General features: G+C 38.7%; 1 protein-coding gene across 2 annotated transcripts in view; it reads right to left on the reverse strand.

The window, feature by feature from the left end:
- Nucleotides 1-20151, reverse strand: part of FGF14 (fibroblast growth factor 14) — a 799281-nt gene that overhangs the window by 4461 nt on the left and 774669 nt on the right. For both annotated transcript variants that reach the window (XM_077297111.1, XM_077297112.1), the window contains exon 4: nucleotides 5317-5515. In XM_077297111.1, coding sequence (XP_077153226.1) covers nucleotides 5317-5515 — 199 coding nt within the window. The remainder of the gene's footprint in view (nucleotides 1-5316; nucleotides 5516-20151) is intronic.

The following is a 20151-nucleotide window of genomic DNA, read 5'->3' on the forward strand; positions in this document are numbered from 1 at the left end:
TGTGCCTGCACTGAGGGCCCCGCTGCTGGGGGGGAAGTTACCTTTATTCCTCTGGCGACCTCGAGTTTTCGGTCATAGAGGCTTCAGTCACTTGTCAGTGTAACCATGTCCCGGCACTTACTGACAGCCGGCTATTAGGCCACGTTGACACGTTCAGTATTTGGTCAGAATTTTATATCAGTATTTGCAAGCCAAAATCAGGAGTGGAACAGTCAGGAGTGGACCAAATACTGAATGTGTGAATGTGGCCTAATGCTAAGCAATCAATTCTGTGATTACCAAAATGCCAATGCTTTTTCTTTCCTGGTGTTGCAATTAAAATTTTGAGGAATGTATTGTTCATATGTATGGGGTGATTTCCTATAGCTGATAAATCATTGTTCAGTTTGCCATTGCACAGTTATTGTCTCATTTTTATCGCTATTTTGGAAGGAGTCTATCAGTGCAAAGTGTCCGTTCAAACCAAGCACGGGCACTTTATAGGCCCTTGACCATGCCAAATTTTTCAATGTACCTACTTGTTTTCCATCTATTTAAACCCTCCTTTAACTCCTGTGCTGTCAATCAAAGAAGAGGTATAGAAGAGAAGGATCAAGAAAGGGGTTCATAGATGAATAACAAGTGGTTGAGAAGGTGCACTAAACTGGCCAAGTGCAAGAAGTACTTAAAGCTAGTGATGGCCTATAGGTGTTACTAGAACCTAAGTTCTATCTTTTTGGGAGGAAAGCTTTTTACATTATGCACTTAGTCATGTACCATTATTCCAGAACTGCCTATCTTTGGTGATATGGAGTTGAATGATGATATCCTTGAATTAAACTATTTGTGTATATCCACTACATTTTTAATTTCTAGTATTGTTTGGTTGTGCCCATTGGCACATCATTCTTTAGTAAGAAATACTTCAGTCTTAATTATCAGATTAGACAGATAAGCTCAAAATCCAGGTTGCACACTCTGCTCTCTGGCTTTTACATGTAATTTGGACAAATGACCATTGTCAATATCAGTGTTCCCTGTAGATTGTCAATTTTAATGGATTTTTCCCCCCTAAACAGCTAAAGTGTCAGCCCAGACATTATGTGTCTTTTCAGGGTTACCAGATTCTATCCAGTTCGCCTATATGTAGGTTGAGTCTACATGCAATTTAGAATGTATTTTTCATTTTCTGTTATAAGAATAGAAAAACTAAATTCATTCAGGGGACAAATCAGTCTAATGATGGATACAATTGTCGCCTGAAGGACCTCATTAACTTCATGGTGTCTGTCACTTTATCCCAAAAAATATATAGTGCATGTTTTATTAAAGATGGAATCTCCAATGAAGACCAGGTTATAGAGGTATATATACAGTATATAGCGTATACTGTACATACTCCCTACATAATCTGTCAATTCACTCAATGTATTCTAATCATTATTGAATCAAAAATACATTTGCATAATGACAGAATTTAATGGGGTTGGCAAGTTTACCTTTATTTTAACAAACATGTTGGAAACATGGTTTTGTGGCATTTACCATTATAAAAGCATTACATGTTCTCCTGCTTTGTAAAATGCAGCCGTTTCCTCACAGGTCTACTATTGTCCAAATGGCTGCTGATGAGGCACGTGACTAAACTTTCCATCAGCCTCTTCCAAGTGAAAAACAGTTGTACCACAGACAATAAATAGAGTGGTGACGCGAACACATATCCGTAATGCCAGGGCACTTCATAATTCCGTTTTTTATTCGGGAGAAAGCCTTTATAGTAGTTGACCACTACCACGACCACTGGCTGCTGTGGAGCGGGGTCACAGGAGGCAGGATCGCTGCTGCAGGAGGCCAGCAGTGACAGGAGAGGGGCAATATTGCGGGCCCTAGGCTTGGTGGAGGGGGTGTTGCGGAAGTGTGAGGTTGCATCTTTTAGGCTTTAATAAAATGTCACCAGTGAGCGGAGTCCCCTTCCCATTGAATTCTCTGTGGTAGGCTTTGGGAAAATGAACACCGGAGGCAGCGCATGAACCAACTGAGATGCACCACCTCTGGCAGCCCCTTCCCTGAAACCTACCACAGGGATATCAATGGGAAGGGGACTCGCTCTCTGGTGACATTTTAGGAATTTCCAGGACCTGTCTCCTGTGATTCTGGTTCACGGCAGCCGCCCACGCCCAGTAAGCTACCATAAAATCTGACTATGAGATGCACCACCATTTTATTTAAAAAAAAAAAAAGTTTACTATTTTCCTTACAAAAATTTGGGTCACATCTTATGGTCTGGTTAAAAAAAAAATAATAATAAAAGGAGAAAAATAGGAGCATGCGGATATTTTTAATTAGAAAAGGCTTTATTAGTAGATGTGTAATTAACACGCTTAGTAGCAAAATACAAAAAGACACACAAAGCACACGTAAGTATATGATTTATGCAAGGATGTTTTTAAAAGAGAAGTGGATAAACCCCCGGTGTGCACATGCCAGTAAGCTTATTTATGCATGCCTATGCTACATACAGGCAGCTGCTGCGGACAGCTATATTGCTACAACAATAAGACACATGCCATGTGGCGTAAAATTAAGAGTCTGAAAAGGCAGCGCTTACCCGTGAGAGGCACCAGGCTGGGTACACCGGTTAGGGTCCACAGAACGCGACCCCCGACGCGCATTTCGCCCGCCAACAAAGGGCTTTTTCAAGGGAAAAGAAAGTCTTTTCTTTGCTTCGCGCGTGCGCCCTGGACTCACCTCCCGGGCGCCCCCGCGATGCCTGACGCTGGCTGTGACACTTGGCCCGGCTGGTGGTGCGCGCATGCGCCCTTTTACCCTGCAGACACTGGCCGACATTCACCTGGTATGCGGCGGTGCGCCTGCGCTGCGCGATTCGCCTGGCCCGCTGTCCCAGCGCGTCTCTAACGCCCGGCGCGTGCGCTCTGGGGTTTGGCTCCCCCGGGCGCGCGCGCCTGACATGACGCGGTCTGTGACGCCGGGCCCGGCCTGTCGCGCGCGCATGCGCCGATTAACCCGCAATTACCTGCTGACACGTACCAGATGTTTAATCATATGCCCTGTTACTGGTGCTATATAAGGACTACAGATGTCTTCACTGCCACCTTCCCTTGAAAAAGCCCTTTGTTGGCGGGCGAAACGCGCGTCGGGGGTCGCGTTCTGTGGACCCTAACCGGTGTACCCAGCCTGGTGCCTCTCACGGGTAAGCGCTGCCTTTTCAGACTCTTAATTTTACGCCACATGGCATGTGTCTTATTGTTGTAGCAATATAGCTGTCCGCAGCAGCTGCCTGTATGTAGCATAGGCATGCATAAATAAGCTTACTGGCATGTGCACACCGGGGGTTTATCCACTTCTCTTTTAAAAACATCCTTGCATAAATCATATACTTAAGTGTGCTTTGTGTGTCTTTTTGTATTTTGCTACTAAGCGTGTTAATTACACATCTACTAATAAAGCCTTTTCTAATTAAAAATATCCGCATGCTCCTATTTTTCTCCTTTTATTATTGACTATCATGGAGTTGGTTTCCTTTTTCGGTGGGGGGCTTCCTTGCACTATTTAGTGCTTATAGTCTCTCTCCCCCCTCCGTGTGTATCTAATATGTTGCCTGATTTTGTTATCATTAAAAAAAAAATAAGCAGATAAGAATTCTTTAAAAAAAGGAAGCGTTAACATTTAATGTTTTATCAATTAACAAAATGGAAATTGAATGAACAAAGAAGAAATATAAAATAAATAGTTTGTCTTACCCACCCTTTGCCTTCAAAACACCATGAAAGCATCTAGGTACATGTAGGCAAATGCAAATTCTTCTGCCTCTTCATGTAATTCATGTTGAAATCAGGGCTTCATAGAGCAACAGCATCAGTTCTAGGATTTCTTGTCCTTATTGGCTGTATATTTGGAGTCATTACATTTGGAGCCAGTTAGATGCCTCCCTCATGATATTGGATGATGGAGACATATGTGCCTGTATTTCTCTAAGGCTACGTTCACATTTGCGTTGTGCGCCGCAGCGTCGGCGCCGCAGCGCACAACGCAAACAAAAACGCGGCAAAACGCACGCTAAAACGCTGTGTTTTGCGCCGCATGCGTCGTTTTTGGCCGCAAGTTGGACGCAAAAAAAATGCAACTTGAAGCGTTTCTTGCGTCCAACGCTTGCGGCCATGCGGCGCAAAACGCAGCACAACGCATGTCCATGCGCCCCCATGTTAAGTATAGGGGCGCATGACGCATGCGGCGCCGCTGCGGCGCCCGACGCTGCGGCGCTGACCGCAAATGTGAACGTAGCCTAATGTAGCATTCTTGGTTTGTTTGTTTTTGTTGGGGGAGTGAGATAAAAGTGTTTACAAAAAAGGTACTAATTTGCTCCAAATTTAATGACCCTAAACAGCCAAAAAGAACAAGAAATCCAGGAAATGACTATATGGCCCCACAGCACCCTGATATCAACATCATTGAGTCTGTCTTGAATTGCATACATAATGCACATTTATAATTTGAAAACATTACACATTTTTAACTTTTTCATACCAGTTTTAAAATTTGGCAACTGTATGGTACACAACTAAACTTTGGCTGACAATAAATCAAGACATTAAAAGGGGTTGTCCAAGAGCTAAAATGTCCTTTGTAAATATCTACCTTTGCACCATAACCACTTTTATAATTAGCTTTATTATAAAATTCTCTACCATTCTCCCTACACAGCTAATTCCTATATATCTGTAACATCCTTTTACCTACCTTACCTACTAGGGCAAATAGTGATTATAGAGAGTGTTTCCCACTCAGGACCCCCTATATGTGACAAAACTTAACAATGTCCTATTCCCTAAAGAGAAAACTTCTTCTATATATACTTTTTTTTCAATTTTTTTTTGTAAAAGAGTGCCTGCCATTCTTTTCAGTACAGTCCTAGAGAGTTTTTAGAAGTAAGGCTGCCCAAAAATGTTGGCACACATCCACTCGATGAAAGTGCAAGTTTAGGTACTTATTTTTATATGTATATTATATTAGGAAAAAACATGACATGAAGCAAGAGATAATAGATTAATGAAATACATAAGGCCTGTATGTCATCAGCAACACGCACATTGCTTCTATTTTGTCATTACTTTTTTGTTGCTTTTTTATAAATAGGGAAGGTTGTCATGTGGGTGAATAAATGGCTGCACATGTAATTATTGCTAGTGGAGATTAAGATGAGTCCTTGATCTTTAAGAAACAAAGATGAAAGAAAATGATCCACCCACTCTAAATCAATTACATGTAACCATACATGTCACATTATGTAGCACATTAATGTATACATAATGCACTTACCTTCCAATGGCTTGGGTAGAAAATGAGCTGCTGGCTTTGTTTTCTTGACTCTATTACCTTTCATAACTTGGCCTTCTTTGTTAAGCCCTAAGAACCAGGCCCTACCAGATTCTTGTTGTCTGTATATCATAGATGAGTAGATGACATAATAGTTCTCAAAAACAGACTCTTTAAACTTGCATTCCAATGTAAAAAGTTCCTAGGAAAGCAGAAAGGTAAAACATATCAGCCATATTGCTCATATTTCTAAAGTGATAGCAACAGGATTACAATTTTTCAATACTTTTGTGGAAAAAGAAGGATCAGGAGCTGAAAATATATAGAGGATTTCTCCTTACAAACATTTACCTAAATTAGACTAATAATAATAATAATAATAATAATATTATATCTGTCATTTATGTTAGTTTTAAAAGATTTGTCCAGGATTTGAATATTAAAGACCTATCTTTATGATAGGGCATCAATGTCTGATCGGTGAGGATGTTACACCTGTCAGCCCCACGGATCAGCTGTTCCCAGTGGTGGCCAGAACTGCTCAGTTACGGAGCTGCACAGCACAGTTCCGTCAACGGAATAGTGGCCGCGGCCAAGTACTGCACATCCTCTTTGAATACGGAGTGGATGTGTAGTACCCAGCCACGGCCACTATACAGTTCACAGAGCTGTGCTGTGCAGTTTTGTAACTGAGAACCGCCAACACCAGGAACATTTGATCGGTGGGCGTCGAGTGTCACAACAACACCGATCAGACATTGATGACCTATCCTAATGATAGGCCATCAATGTTAAAGTCCTAGACAACCACTTTAAGCAATAAATTCACTGTTTACATTTGGCCACCACCACAACAGCTAATTGTTTGGTGTTCCAAGTGTCAGACCCCCACAAATCTTACATTGATGACCTATCATTCTAAGACTAGGTCATCAATATAGTAAGGATAGCCCCTTTAAGAATTTAAATAATAATATAATATCATGACCAAGTATGAAAAATGTTGAATTCAGCTCTGCTACATCAATTTCAATAAGTATTTATACTGCACATAGCAGTTTGCATATTCTATTACCTGCCCTTTTGTGCCAAATGAAGCAGTTGGATTTTAATGTTATGGCAACTAGTTCAGTAAACTAGTTGTTCCTAATTAGGTCACATGATTGTAATTTGTATGGGAAGTAAAAATAATTAATTTAGCAAGATGAGAAATGCATGCAGATTAAAAGGATACATGCAATATAGTGGTCATTGGTATCCACTGCTTTAATTCTAAGACCTCAATTGTGGAATTTATAATATAAATGTCTCAGAGACATATCATTAAATATGTTTTACTCTATACATAAAAATGAAGTGGCAATCTAAAAGATATAGAAAAAACACAGTAGGATGTACATTCTTGTGGACGTTCTCCCCTTTTGCCTTTTTATGGGGCTGTAATATTCAGTAGAACCATGGTGGCACACCAGTTGGATCAGTGATATGTTCACTTTCATTTATGAATAATCTGAAGTCTAATGGCCATCTAATAGAAAATATTTTTTGTCACCTTGGCATATATTATTTTATTATATTTATCATATAAATTAGTCTGGGCATATTAAACCAGCATGACAGACTTCAATATTCACCACATCCTTGTATATTTATTAAAGGTAGCCCGTTAGATTGTACTGAAGTTAATTATCCAGCAACTAGTCATTATCTTCTAAAATTGGTGCATATTATTTGGGCTATAAACATGAGACAGTTTTAATCAATCAATGACAACAATGTAATAGGATTGAAGTTGTGCTCTGCTGTATACCAAGTGATTTACCCCGTGACACACAAGAAAATCCTCCTCAACTAATCCTAACACTACGGAATGTTCTTGCTCTACTCACATTCTAACGCTATTGAGGCTGTTTAAGACGACAAATTCATGACAAGGCTTCTAAATATGAAGGCATTTCGTTCTGATCACAAGCTCCCAGACATCCATTTTTTCAACGCTGTAAACTATATCTACTTGAAACAATTGTATGGAAGGTGGGCAATTTTTATACCACACTTGGTTACAATTGAAAAATTGAGAAGTTTTATACCAAGCCATTGACATTGTGAAAGAAGTCTCTTGAATTCGCAAGTATCTACAGAAGCTATGAGATTCCAGATGTAATTAAGGATCAATGCACAATATTTTGAGTTTTTCTTTGGAAAGATTAGTGGCATAAGTAAAGGGAAACCGGAAAAACCAAGGGTGCATTGGCTGGATGCCATCAAGAATAATATGAGAATGCACATCAAGCTAATTTAAAGAAACCGACTGACTTACATATTTAACGGACACAACTTTATGCATAGGCTCAGAAATGTCTCATTTTGCTATGAGCTCCTATATAAAGATTTTTTACTGGTTAGCAATAGAAAGTGGGTCATGATTGGACTGTATATTTCTGACATGTTGAAAATTCAATCTGTAAGTTGGAACCAGCCTTTCTCAAAAATAAGTCTTCTTCAGGGACCACCTTATTTGACAAAAGCTGGACATGCCAACAAGTTCAGAATGTACATGTATATATATGAAAAAGTGGAAACAATGGACCACCACTCCTTCCCTCTATTCCTCCTGGGCACACGTTCAGTATTTTGTCTGCATTTTACATCAGTATTTGTAAGCCAAAATCAGGAGTGGAACAATCAGAGGAAAAGAATAATAGAGACACGTCACCACTTCTGTATTTATCACCCATTCCTGTTTTTGGCTTACAAATACTGATGCAAAACACTGACCAAATAATGAAAGTGTGAACGTGGCCTTATTCTCACCCTATTTCACCCATATAGAGAACTTGAGTTTGAAAGTCAACGTAATTTCATCACATTGGAAGTTGTTCTGGTCTAGATGGTGCCAATCATCAGAGATCATACAGTCATACAATTCCCAACGAACGCCATGAGATCACATGACCAACTGAGGAGAAGTATATTGTGAATTTTCAGAGAGAAAGGAACAAAAAAGTCTGCCCATACAATATATCAGAATTCTGATATTATAATAACACTTAGTTCTAATTTTACATAATTTATTTTCAAACAACCTTAAAAAACATTTGTTAAACAGTTCAGAATTGGGACATTTAACCCCATACCTGACGTGGCAAATTTTCATTTGTTTTGTTTCTTTATACATGCATTTTAAAGAGCTATACATTTTCTATCTTGTTCGGACATGCAAGAAGAGGTTTAATTTTTATGTTATTGTTATGTTATGTTTTTGCCAATATTGGTGTGAAAATAAAAGAAACACGTCTGTTTTTCACAAATATGAATATATATTTATATTAACCATTTAGGACCACTGTGTTCTTTTTTCTGTAACAATTATCTTTATATATCAGATATATTTTTTTTGACAGGGTAGTAACTATGATTTGGATCAGGTGTCCCCAATCTGTGGCTTTGGGAGCCACATGATGTGTGGCTCGTGACTGCCATCTTGGTGAATTAGCACCAGGTCTAGCAAACGGCTTTGAAAAGCAGGTCTCCAGATGGTGACTTTTGTGAGTAACCTCACACAGAAGATAATCTTAATATATACTTACCTTGTAATGTCTTCACATCCTGTTCCGTCCAGATGTGTCCAGATCCCAGAATTCCAAGCGGTGGAAGTTCACCAAACTCCGTATTGGGACACCCAAGTGATGGGTGTCTTAATATGGAAACTGCTGGTTGTACCAACCGCTTGCGCGGTATCACCAAAGGAACACCGACGCACCACACAGACACTGTATATGCCGTATGCACCACACACAAACACACGGTATATGCAGTACGCACCACACACACACTGCATACGCCGTACACAGCCTCTTGCACAGTACCACCAGCAGAACACCATCACGAACACACTGCTGCCGGGATCAGCCGAATGATTCACTGACCACCGCCATCTTTGTACAGGAGGAGCACATGTGCAGTTTTAATGTGACCGCTGCTATCTGTCTGCACAAAGATAGCAGTGGTCTGATAGAGACAGCAGACAAGGGGGGATAGCACATGGGGTAGACAGGTCAAAGAAGAGAGCACAGACGGGAGAAGTCAGCACATGGGGAAAGAGAGCGTGGATAGGTGGGTGAGCATATTGGGGGGATTCTCAATGCTGCAAAGCCTGCTCCCATCGTGACATTAGCGCCCTCCCAATGCGATAGCATGTGGCCTCCATCTAGTATCTGAATAAGCACATACTGGCCTTGAGGATTTAGAGATAAATTAGGTGTAGCGACAGAATGGATGCCAATCAGAGGAGGTGCTTGATGTTTTAGAACGTCACTGCAGAGTAGAACAAGGACCGTCCGCAGGTTTATTGTCTACAGGTGATCTAGAAGTAATTAAACATTGACTTATTGTTATCTGTAAACATAGATACAATATATTTATAATGTTCATGAGTAATTGTGTAAGTATAGAGTGCTAGTCTTTGTTTTTTTCTGAAAATTAAATTTTGCTACAAAATATCTGTATCAGATAATGGAATACTTAGCTTTTTTTAATAGCTGGACTTCTAAAAAAATGATTTTGTAATTTAGTATGGGTCAATTCATCTGCATACATGGGTTAAGATAATAATAAAAAATGAAGTCTAATGTAGTGTGAAAAATAGCTTTGTAAAAATGTGTGATATGATATATGAGTGTGTAAGCAGTCATTACTAAATGCAGTGAAGCCAGAAGGGAACCAATTCTTCTTTTTTTTCAATTTGGCCACCTAAAATGGCTAATATTGATCAAGAAGAATATTGGTTATTTCAGTCCGTACGTGTTGCAGTTATGTGATAAATACACAGTCTGATGTTTTAATGGGAAAGAAAATATATGATGGATCTAGATACATTTTTTCTTCTGGGTGAATGAGAGTCTATCAACCAAAACATGTTAAATTCTTACTTATACTACATTCATTTCATCTAAGCTTGTATTTCTCCTCTCAGTGGGATATTTCTGTGCATCAGTATTACTGTATCAACAGCTTATTCAGACAGTCTTTAATACGCTAGTCTGTCAATGCTATGTCACAGTCCATTGCATCTATACAAAAAATAAATAAGTAGCTTTTAATATCCAGGAGATAGCAAAAGCAATCAAGCTTCATGGTGGTGAAATTCTAATAGCAACAAAGAAGAGGTAAAGTAATAAGCCAATTATGGCGCACCTTTCTGAGCAGATAGTGCCCTATTGATGTCATGATGTCCTTTCCAAATCATGTTTGGTATAGGTTTATTTATATATCCCTGATCCATCAAAGTACTGATTTCTAAATATGCTATTAAAATGACACCAGATGTAAGAAAGGTAAGAAAGATGTTATCTGAGATTGTGTGTTTATGATATATCATGTCACAAATCTAATATACACTGGAAAATATAGATTGTCAAAGTCAAACGCTATTACTTGCTGCTGTACTGACAATATGTTACTGGTGACAATGCTGAGGGCAGTATGACTGATGAGTTTTATGTTGGTAAAAATGCTCCACAATTTAGTAGCATTACTTTTTATGTTGAGAGGAAAATGCAACAGAGACCAATATATCATTAGGTAAGCTGTAAGGGTTATTGCATTATTTGCAAACTCATATGAAAGCCATTATTATTATTATTATATTATTATTATTATTTAAATGTATAGAAAATTATTTATTACTGGCTTTTTTTTTGCAAATTGTCTCTTCAAAGAGGAAGAGGACTAGAACTCTAGTGCCATCTATTGGAAGTAGCAATCCTAACAGTCAATGTCGACCCTTTAATGAGCCCTGTCACATGACTTAGGATAAAAGCCAAACCAGATTCTCAATTAATTGAGATTCTGGTTTGGCTTTTATCCTAAGTCATGTGACAGGGCTCATTAAAGGGTCGAAATTGACTGTTAGGATTGCTACTTCCAATAGATGGCACTAGAGTTCTAGTCCTCTTCCTCTCTGAAGAGACAATTTGCATATTTTTCAGAGGAGCATTGCTGCTTTAAGTCTCCTCACCTCGACATGCTTAACATGTCACTCTCCGCAAGGAGAAACCATACTTCTTGGCTTTTTTTAAAATAACTTTTAACAAGACTGAAGTCTACATCTTAATTTTATGAACTAAAAGCATCACTAATTGGTAAGCCCCCCATACCATTATATACCTATATGCCAAACAATGATAATCATCTGGCAACAGCTCATCTCCCTGCAGAATAGGATCAGTCAGGGAAATTTCAAGGCCAGTTCTTCCTCTCCCCTGACATAATATGAATTACAAATTACAAATAAATTAATTTTGGAGCAAATCAAGCAAGACATGTCACTCATAGCAAGGATCATCAAGCTACAACTTGCCTACATTGGACACATCATATGAAGACAGCAATCACTAGAGGAAGACACCATCAAAAGAACTGAAGGAACAAGGCGAAGACCAGCAACTCGATGGATTGATACTATCAAGATAACCGAGGAGAGGACCCTGGTGGACCTATCTAGGATTGCACAAGATCAAACTTCCTACAGATCGTTCATCCATCAATTCGTCATAGCTCGAAATCGAGCCAAAAGCCATTGAAAAAATATCAAATAATGATAATTATTATGGTTTTCCAATGTGTCCATAAAAACATTGTCTGTCTGTGATTTTTTGATAAGCTTTCCTGAAAAAAATAAAAAGTGACGTTGGCAACCCCAACTGGAAAAAAGATTTCTAACCGACTACTGTTGAGGGTATTTGATCGCATTAAAAATAGAAACTAGTCAACTGTTTTTAAGATAGCCACTTTACCAAGTGGTCCCTCTTACCCATTTCCCATTTTACTTTTTAGGTTAGCCCCCTTACTTCAATTTTCACAATACTGCCTCTTGTGGCCAGAACCTAGAAGCATTTATTTCCATCTTTGTTATGAAAGGCAAAGTCAAGAATAAACCTTTAAATATATCACAAGCTTATACAGAATCAGCTAAAGCACAGTTTACAGTTGTCTTATATAAAGTAGACAAGAAATTAAGCTAAATTCACACCATACTATCGGTATTAAATCTGCTTCCTTTATGTTCCTGAAATCTCTGATTGATGAACAGATATTTTTAGACACTTGAATTGTTTGGTCTAATCAAATGAGAAAGAATTAATCATATGATGTATTCATAATTACTTGGAACACCTCAATCTACCATCAAAAGGAAATTAATTTTCAAGTTCTTATTTTAATTAGCAATCTGAGATTCTCATATTTTTTGTAAGGAACTAAAAGTTCCATTTTACATAGACTCCCAGTCTTTTCAATCAGTGAAAGAAAGCAAGAACAATACCTGTAGTCATTGGATGATAGAAACATTCAAACACTTCTGAGATTTCTCATGTAACCATCTGGGATAAATCTATTTTATTTATTTTCTTCACACTTTGCATGGAGAAAAAACTGATACATCAAAATGTAGAAAAATGGAGTGCAGGAGGATAACACATTGATGTTGGACTGATAATGACTCCTTTTTTTTTTAAAGAGCAAAAATTGTCCCCCTGTGACTTTGATATCCATCTCCCATCCATCTTTGACAGAGACGTGGCCAAATAATGAATGAGTGTGAACGATGGACGGCCCGGCCATGCTGTTGATGTGGAACTCAGTAAGGAGGATTTTTCAAGCTCAGTTGCACACCGAACACAGGAGGATAATTGCAGCTGCCTTTATTATCACGCCGTATTTATCATCTTTTTAATATCACCTGTTGGTCATTCTGGATATTGCTATCTTCTTGCAGCAGCTGTAATTGTAAATGTCATAGCACATAAGACCACATCTGGATTAGCTGGAAATGTTCTTAGCCAATTTCTCTTTGACACCCTGAGGAATATCTTCGATGCAGTTAGTGACCCATAATAGAGTGGGTTTTTTCATATAGCTGGAGGGAGTTCCTTATAATGCAGTGTCAATCCTGCTCATATTTGTCTTCTAATGTAGTGTCATCCTTGCTCAAAGCAATTTCCTACATACAGCTGTTCCTGTACTTATCATTTCTACGGGTCTTAGGGTTGTGCTACTGCACCTGATCCACTCTATGCGATAAAACTTTATTTTCGGCATTTATGATGCCGTTCCTTGGTCTTAAGATCTGTTACGGTAGCTTTCCTGATAGTATGTCATATTAGAAGATATATGTTTTAACATACAATAAACTCTGTATTAAATAAACCCAGTAAGCTAGGCTATGTTATCCATATGTCAATGCCCAGCTTTATTTTGTTAGCCTTTTCTGGCAATATGCATTTATTTTACTCTCTTATATAGCGTAATCACATTCTGCAACGTTTTACAAATATCATTATTACTGTCCCCTATGGGCTCACACTGTAAATTCCCTATAGGTTATAACATACAAACTCCTTACAGATGTTGTCCTTGGTGGGATTTGGACCCAGGACCCCAGCGCTGCACAGCTACAGTACTAACCACTTATCCACCGTGCTGGCCCAAAATGAAAGCTTTCCTGTGATTGGCTAACATGGCTAGTTTATAGCATACACTCCTCAAGATTGAAATTACAACACCAAGAAGGAAAGGCCATCGAATTATAGAGATCAGGGCATCAATAGCCATGCTAATGACATGCAAATGATGAAAACATTTTTTAAAAATTCAATATTACATACATACATTCAATATAATATCTGTTACCATTACAGAACACCATTTTAACCCCTTCACCCCAGCACAGTTTTCTGTTTTCATTCCCTCCCATCTTCTTCCAAGAGTCATAACTTTTTTCTCTCAATATGGCCGTGTGATGGCTTGTTTTTCATGATACAAGTTGTGCTTTTGAATTACATCATTGATTTTTACCATATAGTGTACAGGAGAATGGGAAAGAAATTCTGAATGCGCAATTCCACAATTGTTTTTGGGGTTTTTTTTATTTACCATGTTCACTACATATTAAAACTAACTTGGCAATATGAATGTCCAGGTCAGTATGAGTACATAGATATGTATAGTTTAGTTTTTATTTAAAGGGTGAAAAAATGAAGACATTTGTATGAAAAAAGTTTTTGCATTTGTCACCATTTTCTGAGACCTGTAGAATCTCTATTTTTCAGGATCTGGGGCTGGGTGATGGCTTATATTTTGCTCCCTGAGCTGATGTTTCTATTTGTACTATTTTGGGGAAATTATGATGTTTTCATTGCCTTTTATTGCAATATTGTGACAAACAAAAAAATGTAATTCTGGAATTTTTTTTTCTCATGACGCCATTTATCGATCTGATTAATTTATTTTATATTTTCATAGATAGATCGGACATTTCTGAACACAACGATACCAAATATGTGTATTTTTTACTTTCTTCTAATCATTTTTTTTTTAATTGGGCAAAAGGGGGGTGACTTGAACTTGTTTTTTTATTTTTTGAATATTTTTGAAAATATTTTTTTTTTACTTTTTACTTTTTTAATCGTCCCCTTGAAGCTGCATTCGTCTCATCGCTTGTGCCGTACAGGGCTTCAGCACTGCTATGTAAAGCAAAAATTCGATCTACTTTGAACGACGGCCATGGGCCGGCGTTCACAGGAGGATTATCGATAACAAGCATCGGGGTCTTCAGCAGAACCCCCAGACATCATGACAATACATCACACTCTGCGATCACATGACAAGGTCACCAATTGGCAAGATTGGTGACATGTTTCTAGACGGCGCTTTTTAAATGGTGCTATCAGCGATTGACAGCGGCATTTAACTGGTTAACAGCCAAAAGTGTATCACGGATCCACTCGTGGCTGTTAGAGGCACTTCATTACTAATTCAATGATTTTTTTTCCTCATTTTACCCAACGTTGATTTATTTTCTATTTTTTCTTACATTATTTGGTAAAGTAAATAATGTCATTCAAAACTACAACTTTTCCTGCAAAAGACAAGCCCTAGTATGGCTATATGGGATGAAAAAAACAAAGTGCAAAAATAAAAGATCAACCTGGCATTCACCTGTTTTGTTTGGTTCCTAAAAAGTGCATCCAAGTCAAACCTACTATATCCTTCCTCCTATCTCTTCACATTTCCATCACTCATGACTAACCCTCATCATGGTACATTGTCCATTGTTAGCTGAAGAGTTAAAAAATGTTGAGGTTGACAATAAAAGATAGTATTGAATGTAAAAATTGTGAAATATTTTATATTTTTGTGATATACCTGCAGCTGATTTCATTTAGAAAGATGGAATTGTGGCCATTTTCTAACACATAGCTGTAAAGGTGATACATTTGGCTGTAGCGTGTCGTGCATTGTGATGATAATATACCTACTGCACAGGGTATTTATAGGAGGTACAGAGTTTTATTCCTTCTATTCATTTACGCTGTTAATGTTTCCATTTTGGCTTCATTATAATTGTCGCAGTTAAAACTGAATGCATCACTAATGGTGACAATATAATTAAGAAAAAGAAACACCTTGGCAAGTGCAGCTATACAAGGCTTAAATTAAAGAAGCCGTGAGTGGAAAGTTGGAAAAATACACAGATGGAGGCGCTCTGATAAACTGGTAAACAGGAAACATGCGGTTGGCTAATTAGTGTTACTGAAATAGATACTTTCCAAAAAAAGGAAGGTAGAAAAGCTAATACTAGGTTTTATGCTTCTTACATAAGCCGTTACCAAAATGCCAGTTATTCCAAATATTCCTCTTGTGTGCCTACTGTTCATATACAGATATAAAGTATGGATAAACAGGTGATTCATTTAGTACCTTGAGATGTCTAAACTCTAGGCTTATATGTAATGTCACCTAGAGGCCTTCACAGCATGGGACGTGGTGTTATCTCCCACAATCTTACTCCAATGTCCCACTCTGGCTGCATATGGACAAAACCTCTGAATACTCCATACAAGAGGTCAGCTTCACAGCAGAGACTTGTGTGTATAATGTCAATCTCTGTTCAGAAATGTAAATGATCTGGGGGTGCATTTAAATCACTCCAGTTCACGGTGTTAAGCGACCAATGATCTGTAAGCATTTACCAATCATCGGTTGTTTAATACCCTGTGTACAACTCCTCTTCAGATGCACATTGAGTGTTCTGTAATAGATCGGTCAGTGCATAGGCAACCATTGATTTCAGCAGAGGGAGTCCTGTTTACACAATACAGGACGATGTGCTGCCAAGAATACTGATCTTCCTAAGAACAATCATTCATGATAATATTGCAAAGTAAATGGACCTTGAGACTTTCAATCTAATTTCACTATCTCAGACATTCATGCTAGTGGCCTTTCATAGTAAGGTAAAACTATAAGTGTGTTTTTGTGTGTTCACCACATTGACATCACTGCTAGGTCGTAAGAAATTTTTCACGGTAGCGGTGACATCAGTGAGCTGAACGGAGTTCATCGCTATGAACTCCGCTCACCTTATTCAAGTCACCTTGAAACACACTAATGTGCTATCACACGCAGCTCAGTGTCTCTGCTGAATGGCAAGCTGAACGCTCACATCATGCCAATGTTCAAGAATACCATCGAGATGTAGTAGTGGTCATCAAGGGACAAATGGATTATCTTCTCGTCGGACATGTGAGTTCAAATTTGTTTTTCTATTTTTAATTTTTAAAACTAAATGGATATTTTTAGTTTGTTGGGTGCGGTCCAACATCCATGGCCCATTCCTAGCCGATTAATATCAACCCGCAGCTGTCTGCCTAGTCTTTGCTGGTTAGTAATTATAAGGGGGCCCCACATATTTGAGGGGGTTCCCCCATTTTCATAACCAGTAAAGGCTAAGTATACAGCTGTAAGCTGATATTAATAGCCTGGGAAGTTCCATGTTTATTACCCCCTTCCCTGGCTATAAACATCAACCCCCAGCTGTCGGCTTCCCCAAATTATTGAAATTTCGGGGGACCTCACACCATTGTTTTCTTCTATTTATTTATGACTTAAATACATTTCTAGGCACAAATAGATGCATCCAGAGAACTATTATCTACCCAACCTCTTGAACAAGTATCAACCTTTTAAACAAGTGCTAAGGCTGGGTTTACACAAGCCGACTTGTGGCATTAAAGAACCATTGATCGGCTACGTTTTTGGTGACCATTGATCAATTAATAGCCTGTATAAACAGGTCGACCACCCTTTCAATGTATACAGAATGATTGATAGGCTTCAAGCATGCTAATCGCATCACTGATGACTGATACTTTTTAAAATACTACAGGGTGAAAAACCTTCTATAGTTAAGTAAGGCTAGGTTCAGCTTGTGTTTTAGCAGTCCGTTAGACGGACTGCATTACACCACGGCATAATGCGGTGTAATGCAGTCTGTTAACGCTGCCATTTAGCTCTATTTTGGGCGCACGCCCAAAATGGGCATGCGCTAGCGATGTGCCGTCATTGAGTGATGGACCCTGGGATGCGGGCTGCAGCGTTTCCGGGTCCGTCACTGCTAGCGCAGATAGCGCACCTGCTAGCTCTATCAGTGCTAGCGATATGATATATCGGCACTTGCGTTATAAGCAGCCCGTTAACGCATGTGTTGAACAGGCTGCTGTTAACACAATACGAACCTAGCTAACCAGGTTAGTCCGTGATTACAAAAAATCATAATATACTCTGGTAAACTGTTAGCACTGCTGAAGGGATGTTGTGATGGGAGGAATGCACATGATAGATACAATTGTAAAACTAAACACAGTGTCACACATGAACTGGGAAAAGCATTGAGTTCATTGTTATACTATGCTATATACTGTAATAGCACTATGCATACAGCTGCAGTAACTCCAGGAACCATCAGCAGAAATGTACACACAAGCAATATATTTAATAAAGGGCTGCTGTATTGGGAATAGAACTAGATAATATGCCTCAACATGCTTTGGAATTGGAAATTAGTGATGGTTAAGGAAGCAAGCAGAGAGAGCTGTTCATGAATCTCAGGTAAGCCATTTTTACATGAATTTGCATACCTAAAAGCCCATAAAATGCTTACGTGGATATCCACTGTAAGCGAGGGAGTAAATTTGCATGCAGCTGTACACCTTTGTGTAATCTGCAAATTTGGTGTGCAAATGAGAAAATCAGGGAAATTACACATTTATGGGAGCATAACATGCTATGCGGAAAACTAGTGTAAAGGAAGTATGTGCTAGGTAGCCAATATCTAATGGGTCGTTCACCTGTCAATATTCAGCTTTCTCATTTTCTGCTAAAGTAATCACATAAAATATATTTAGAACAATGTCTGCAACACATAGATAATATAAAATAAATAAAATACACTGGCGCTGTGATTAGAGATAAAGAACACACAAGTGCTGCCGGTATAATAGACAGATACTGTGCCTACTCTGTCACTAAAACAGAAACAGTTGGATAACGTAGAATACCGCACTACGTATAATAATATGATAATATAGGCTTAAGTCATAAAATCCCAACTCTGTTACTGTTATATTTGCAGAAACAATACTAAAATAAAATGTATCCAATAAAGTCCTTAAACGGATTTTTATGGTAAAGAGCATTTTAACATTTTAAAAAATAGTACTATGGATTAAATTAACTCATGTTCTTTGCTATAAAAACCAACAAGAAATAGGTCTAAGGGGTAATGTTTCTCCTTGTGGAGAGTGCCATACTGGCTCTGGCATGCCAAGGTAAGGAGGCTTATACACTGTGCAATACTCCTCGTAATTTTATTATGCAAATTGTCTCTTCAGAGAGGATGAGGATTTGAACCCTATAGTGCCACTTGTTGGAAGGAGCGATCCTAGAAGTCACTATTGACCCTTTAACGAGTCTTGCAATATGACTTAGGATAAGAGCCAAATCACAATCTCAATTTGCAAACACTGTATTTAAGGCTATTGGTACTCATTAGAGCAAAGTATGAGAACTGATTTGGCTAGGTGAGAGGCTCTGGACTGAGTTCTAAGAGGTAATGTTTTTCCTTGTGGAGAGTGACATACCAGCTCTGGCATGGCAAGGTAGAGAAGCTTATTCAGTGTGTGAATAAGCCTCCCTACCTTGGCAAGCCAGAGCCGGTATGTCACTCTCCACAAGGAGAAATGTTATGCCTTAGACCTCAGTCCAGAGCCTCTCAAGTAGTCAAATCAGTTCTCATAATTTGCACTGATGAGGGCCAATACCCCGAAACACCGTTTCTGCAAATTGAGATTCTGATTTGGCTTTTATCCTAAGTCATATTGCAAAACTCGTTAAAGGGTCGATAGTGACTCGTACGATTGCTTGCTTCAACAGCTGGCGCTATAGCATTCAAGTCCTCATCCTCTCTGAAGAGGCAATTTGCACAACAAGAAATAGTCATTTGAGAGTCAAGCTTGTAGCCCTTTTACACATATTAGTTAGAAAAGTGTTTAGTGCAGGGCACACATTTCTCACCTTTTCTTAAAGAGAACCTGTCATGTAAAAAAACCACTGTTAATAGTGATGAGCGAATATACTCGTTACTCGAGATTTCTCCAGCATGCTCGGGGGTCCTCCGAGTATTTTTTAGTGCTCGGAGATTTAGTTTTTAGCGCCGCAGCTGAATGATTTACATTTGTTAGCCACATTTAGTTAGTACATGTGGGGGTTGCCTGGTTGCTAGGGAATCCCCACATGTACTTATGCTGGCTAACAGATGTAAATCATTCAGCTGCGGCAAGAAAAACTAAATCTCCGAGCACTAAAAAAATACTCTGAGAACCCCCGAGCATGCTCGGGAAATCTTGAGTAACGAGTATATTCGCTCATCACTAACTGTTAACCATGCTGAGCTGGCTGTCAGTCAGTGCCAGGGCATTGTTACACCTGCTGCTCTCT

The sequence above is a fragment of the Ranitomeya variabilis genome, chromosome 3 (genome assembly GCF_051348905.1).
Source record: "Ranitomeya variabilis isolate aRanVar5 chromosome 3, aRanVar5.hap1, whole genome shotgun sequence".
Lineage (NCBI taxonomy): Eukaryota > Metazoa > Chordata > Amphibia > Anura > Dendrobatidae > Ranitomeya > Ranitomeya variabilis.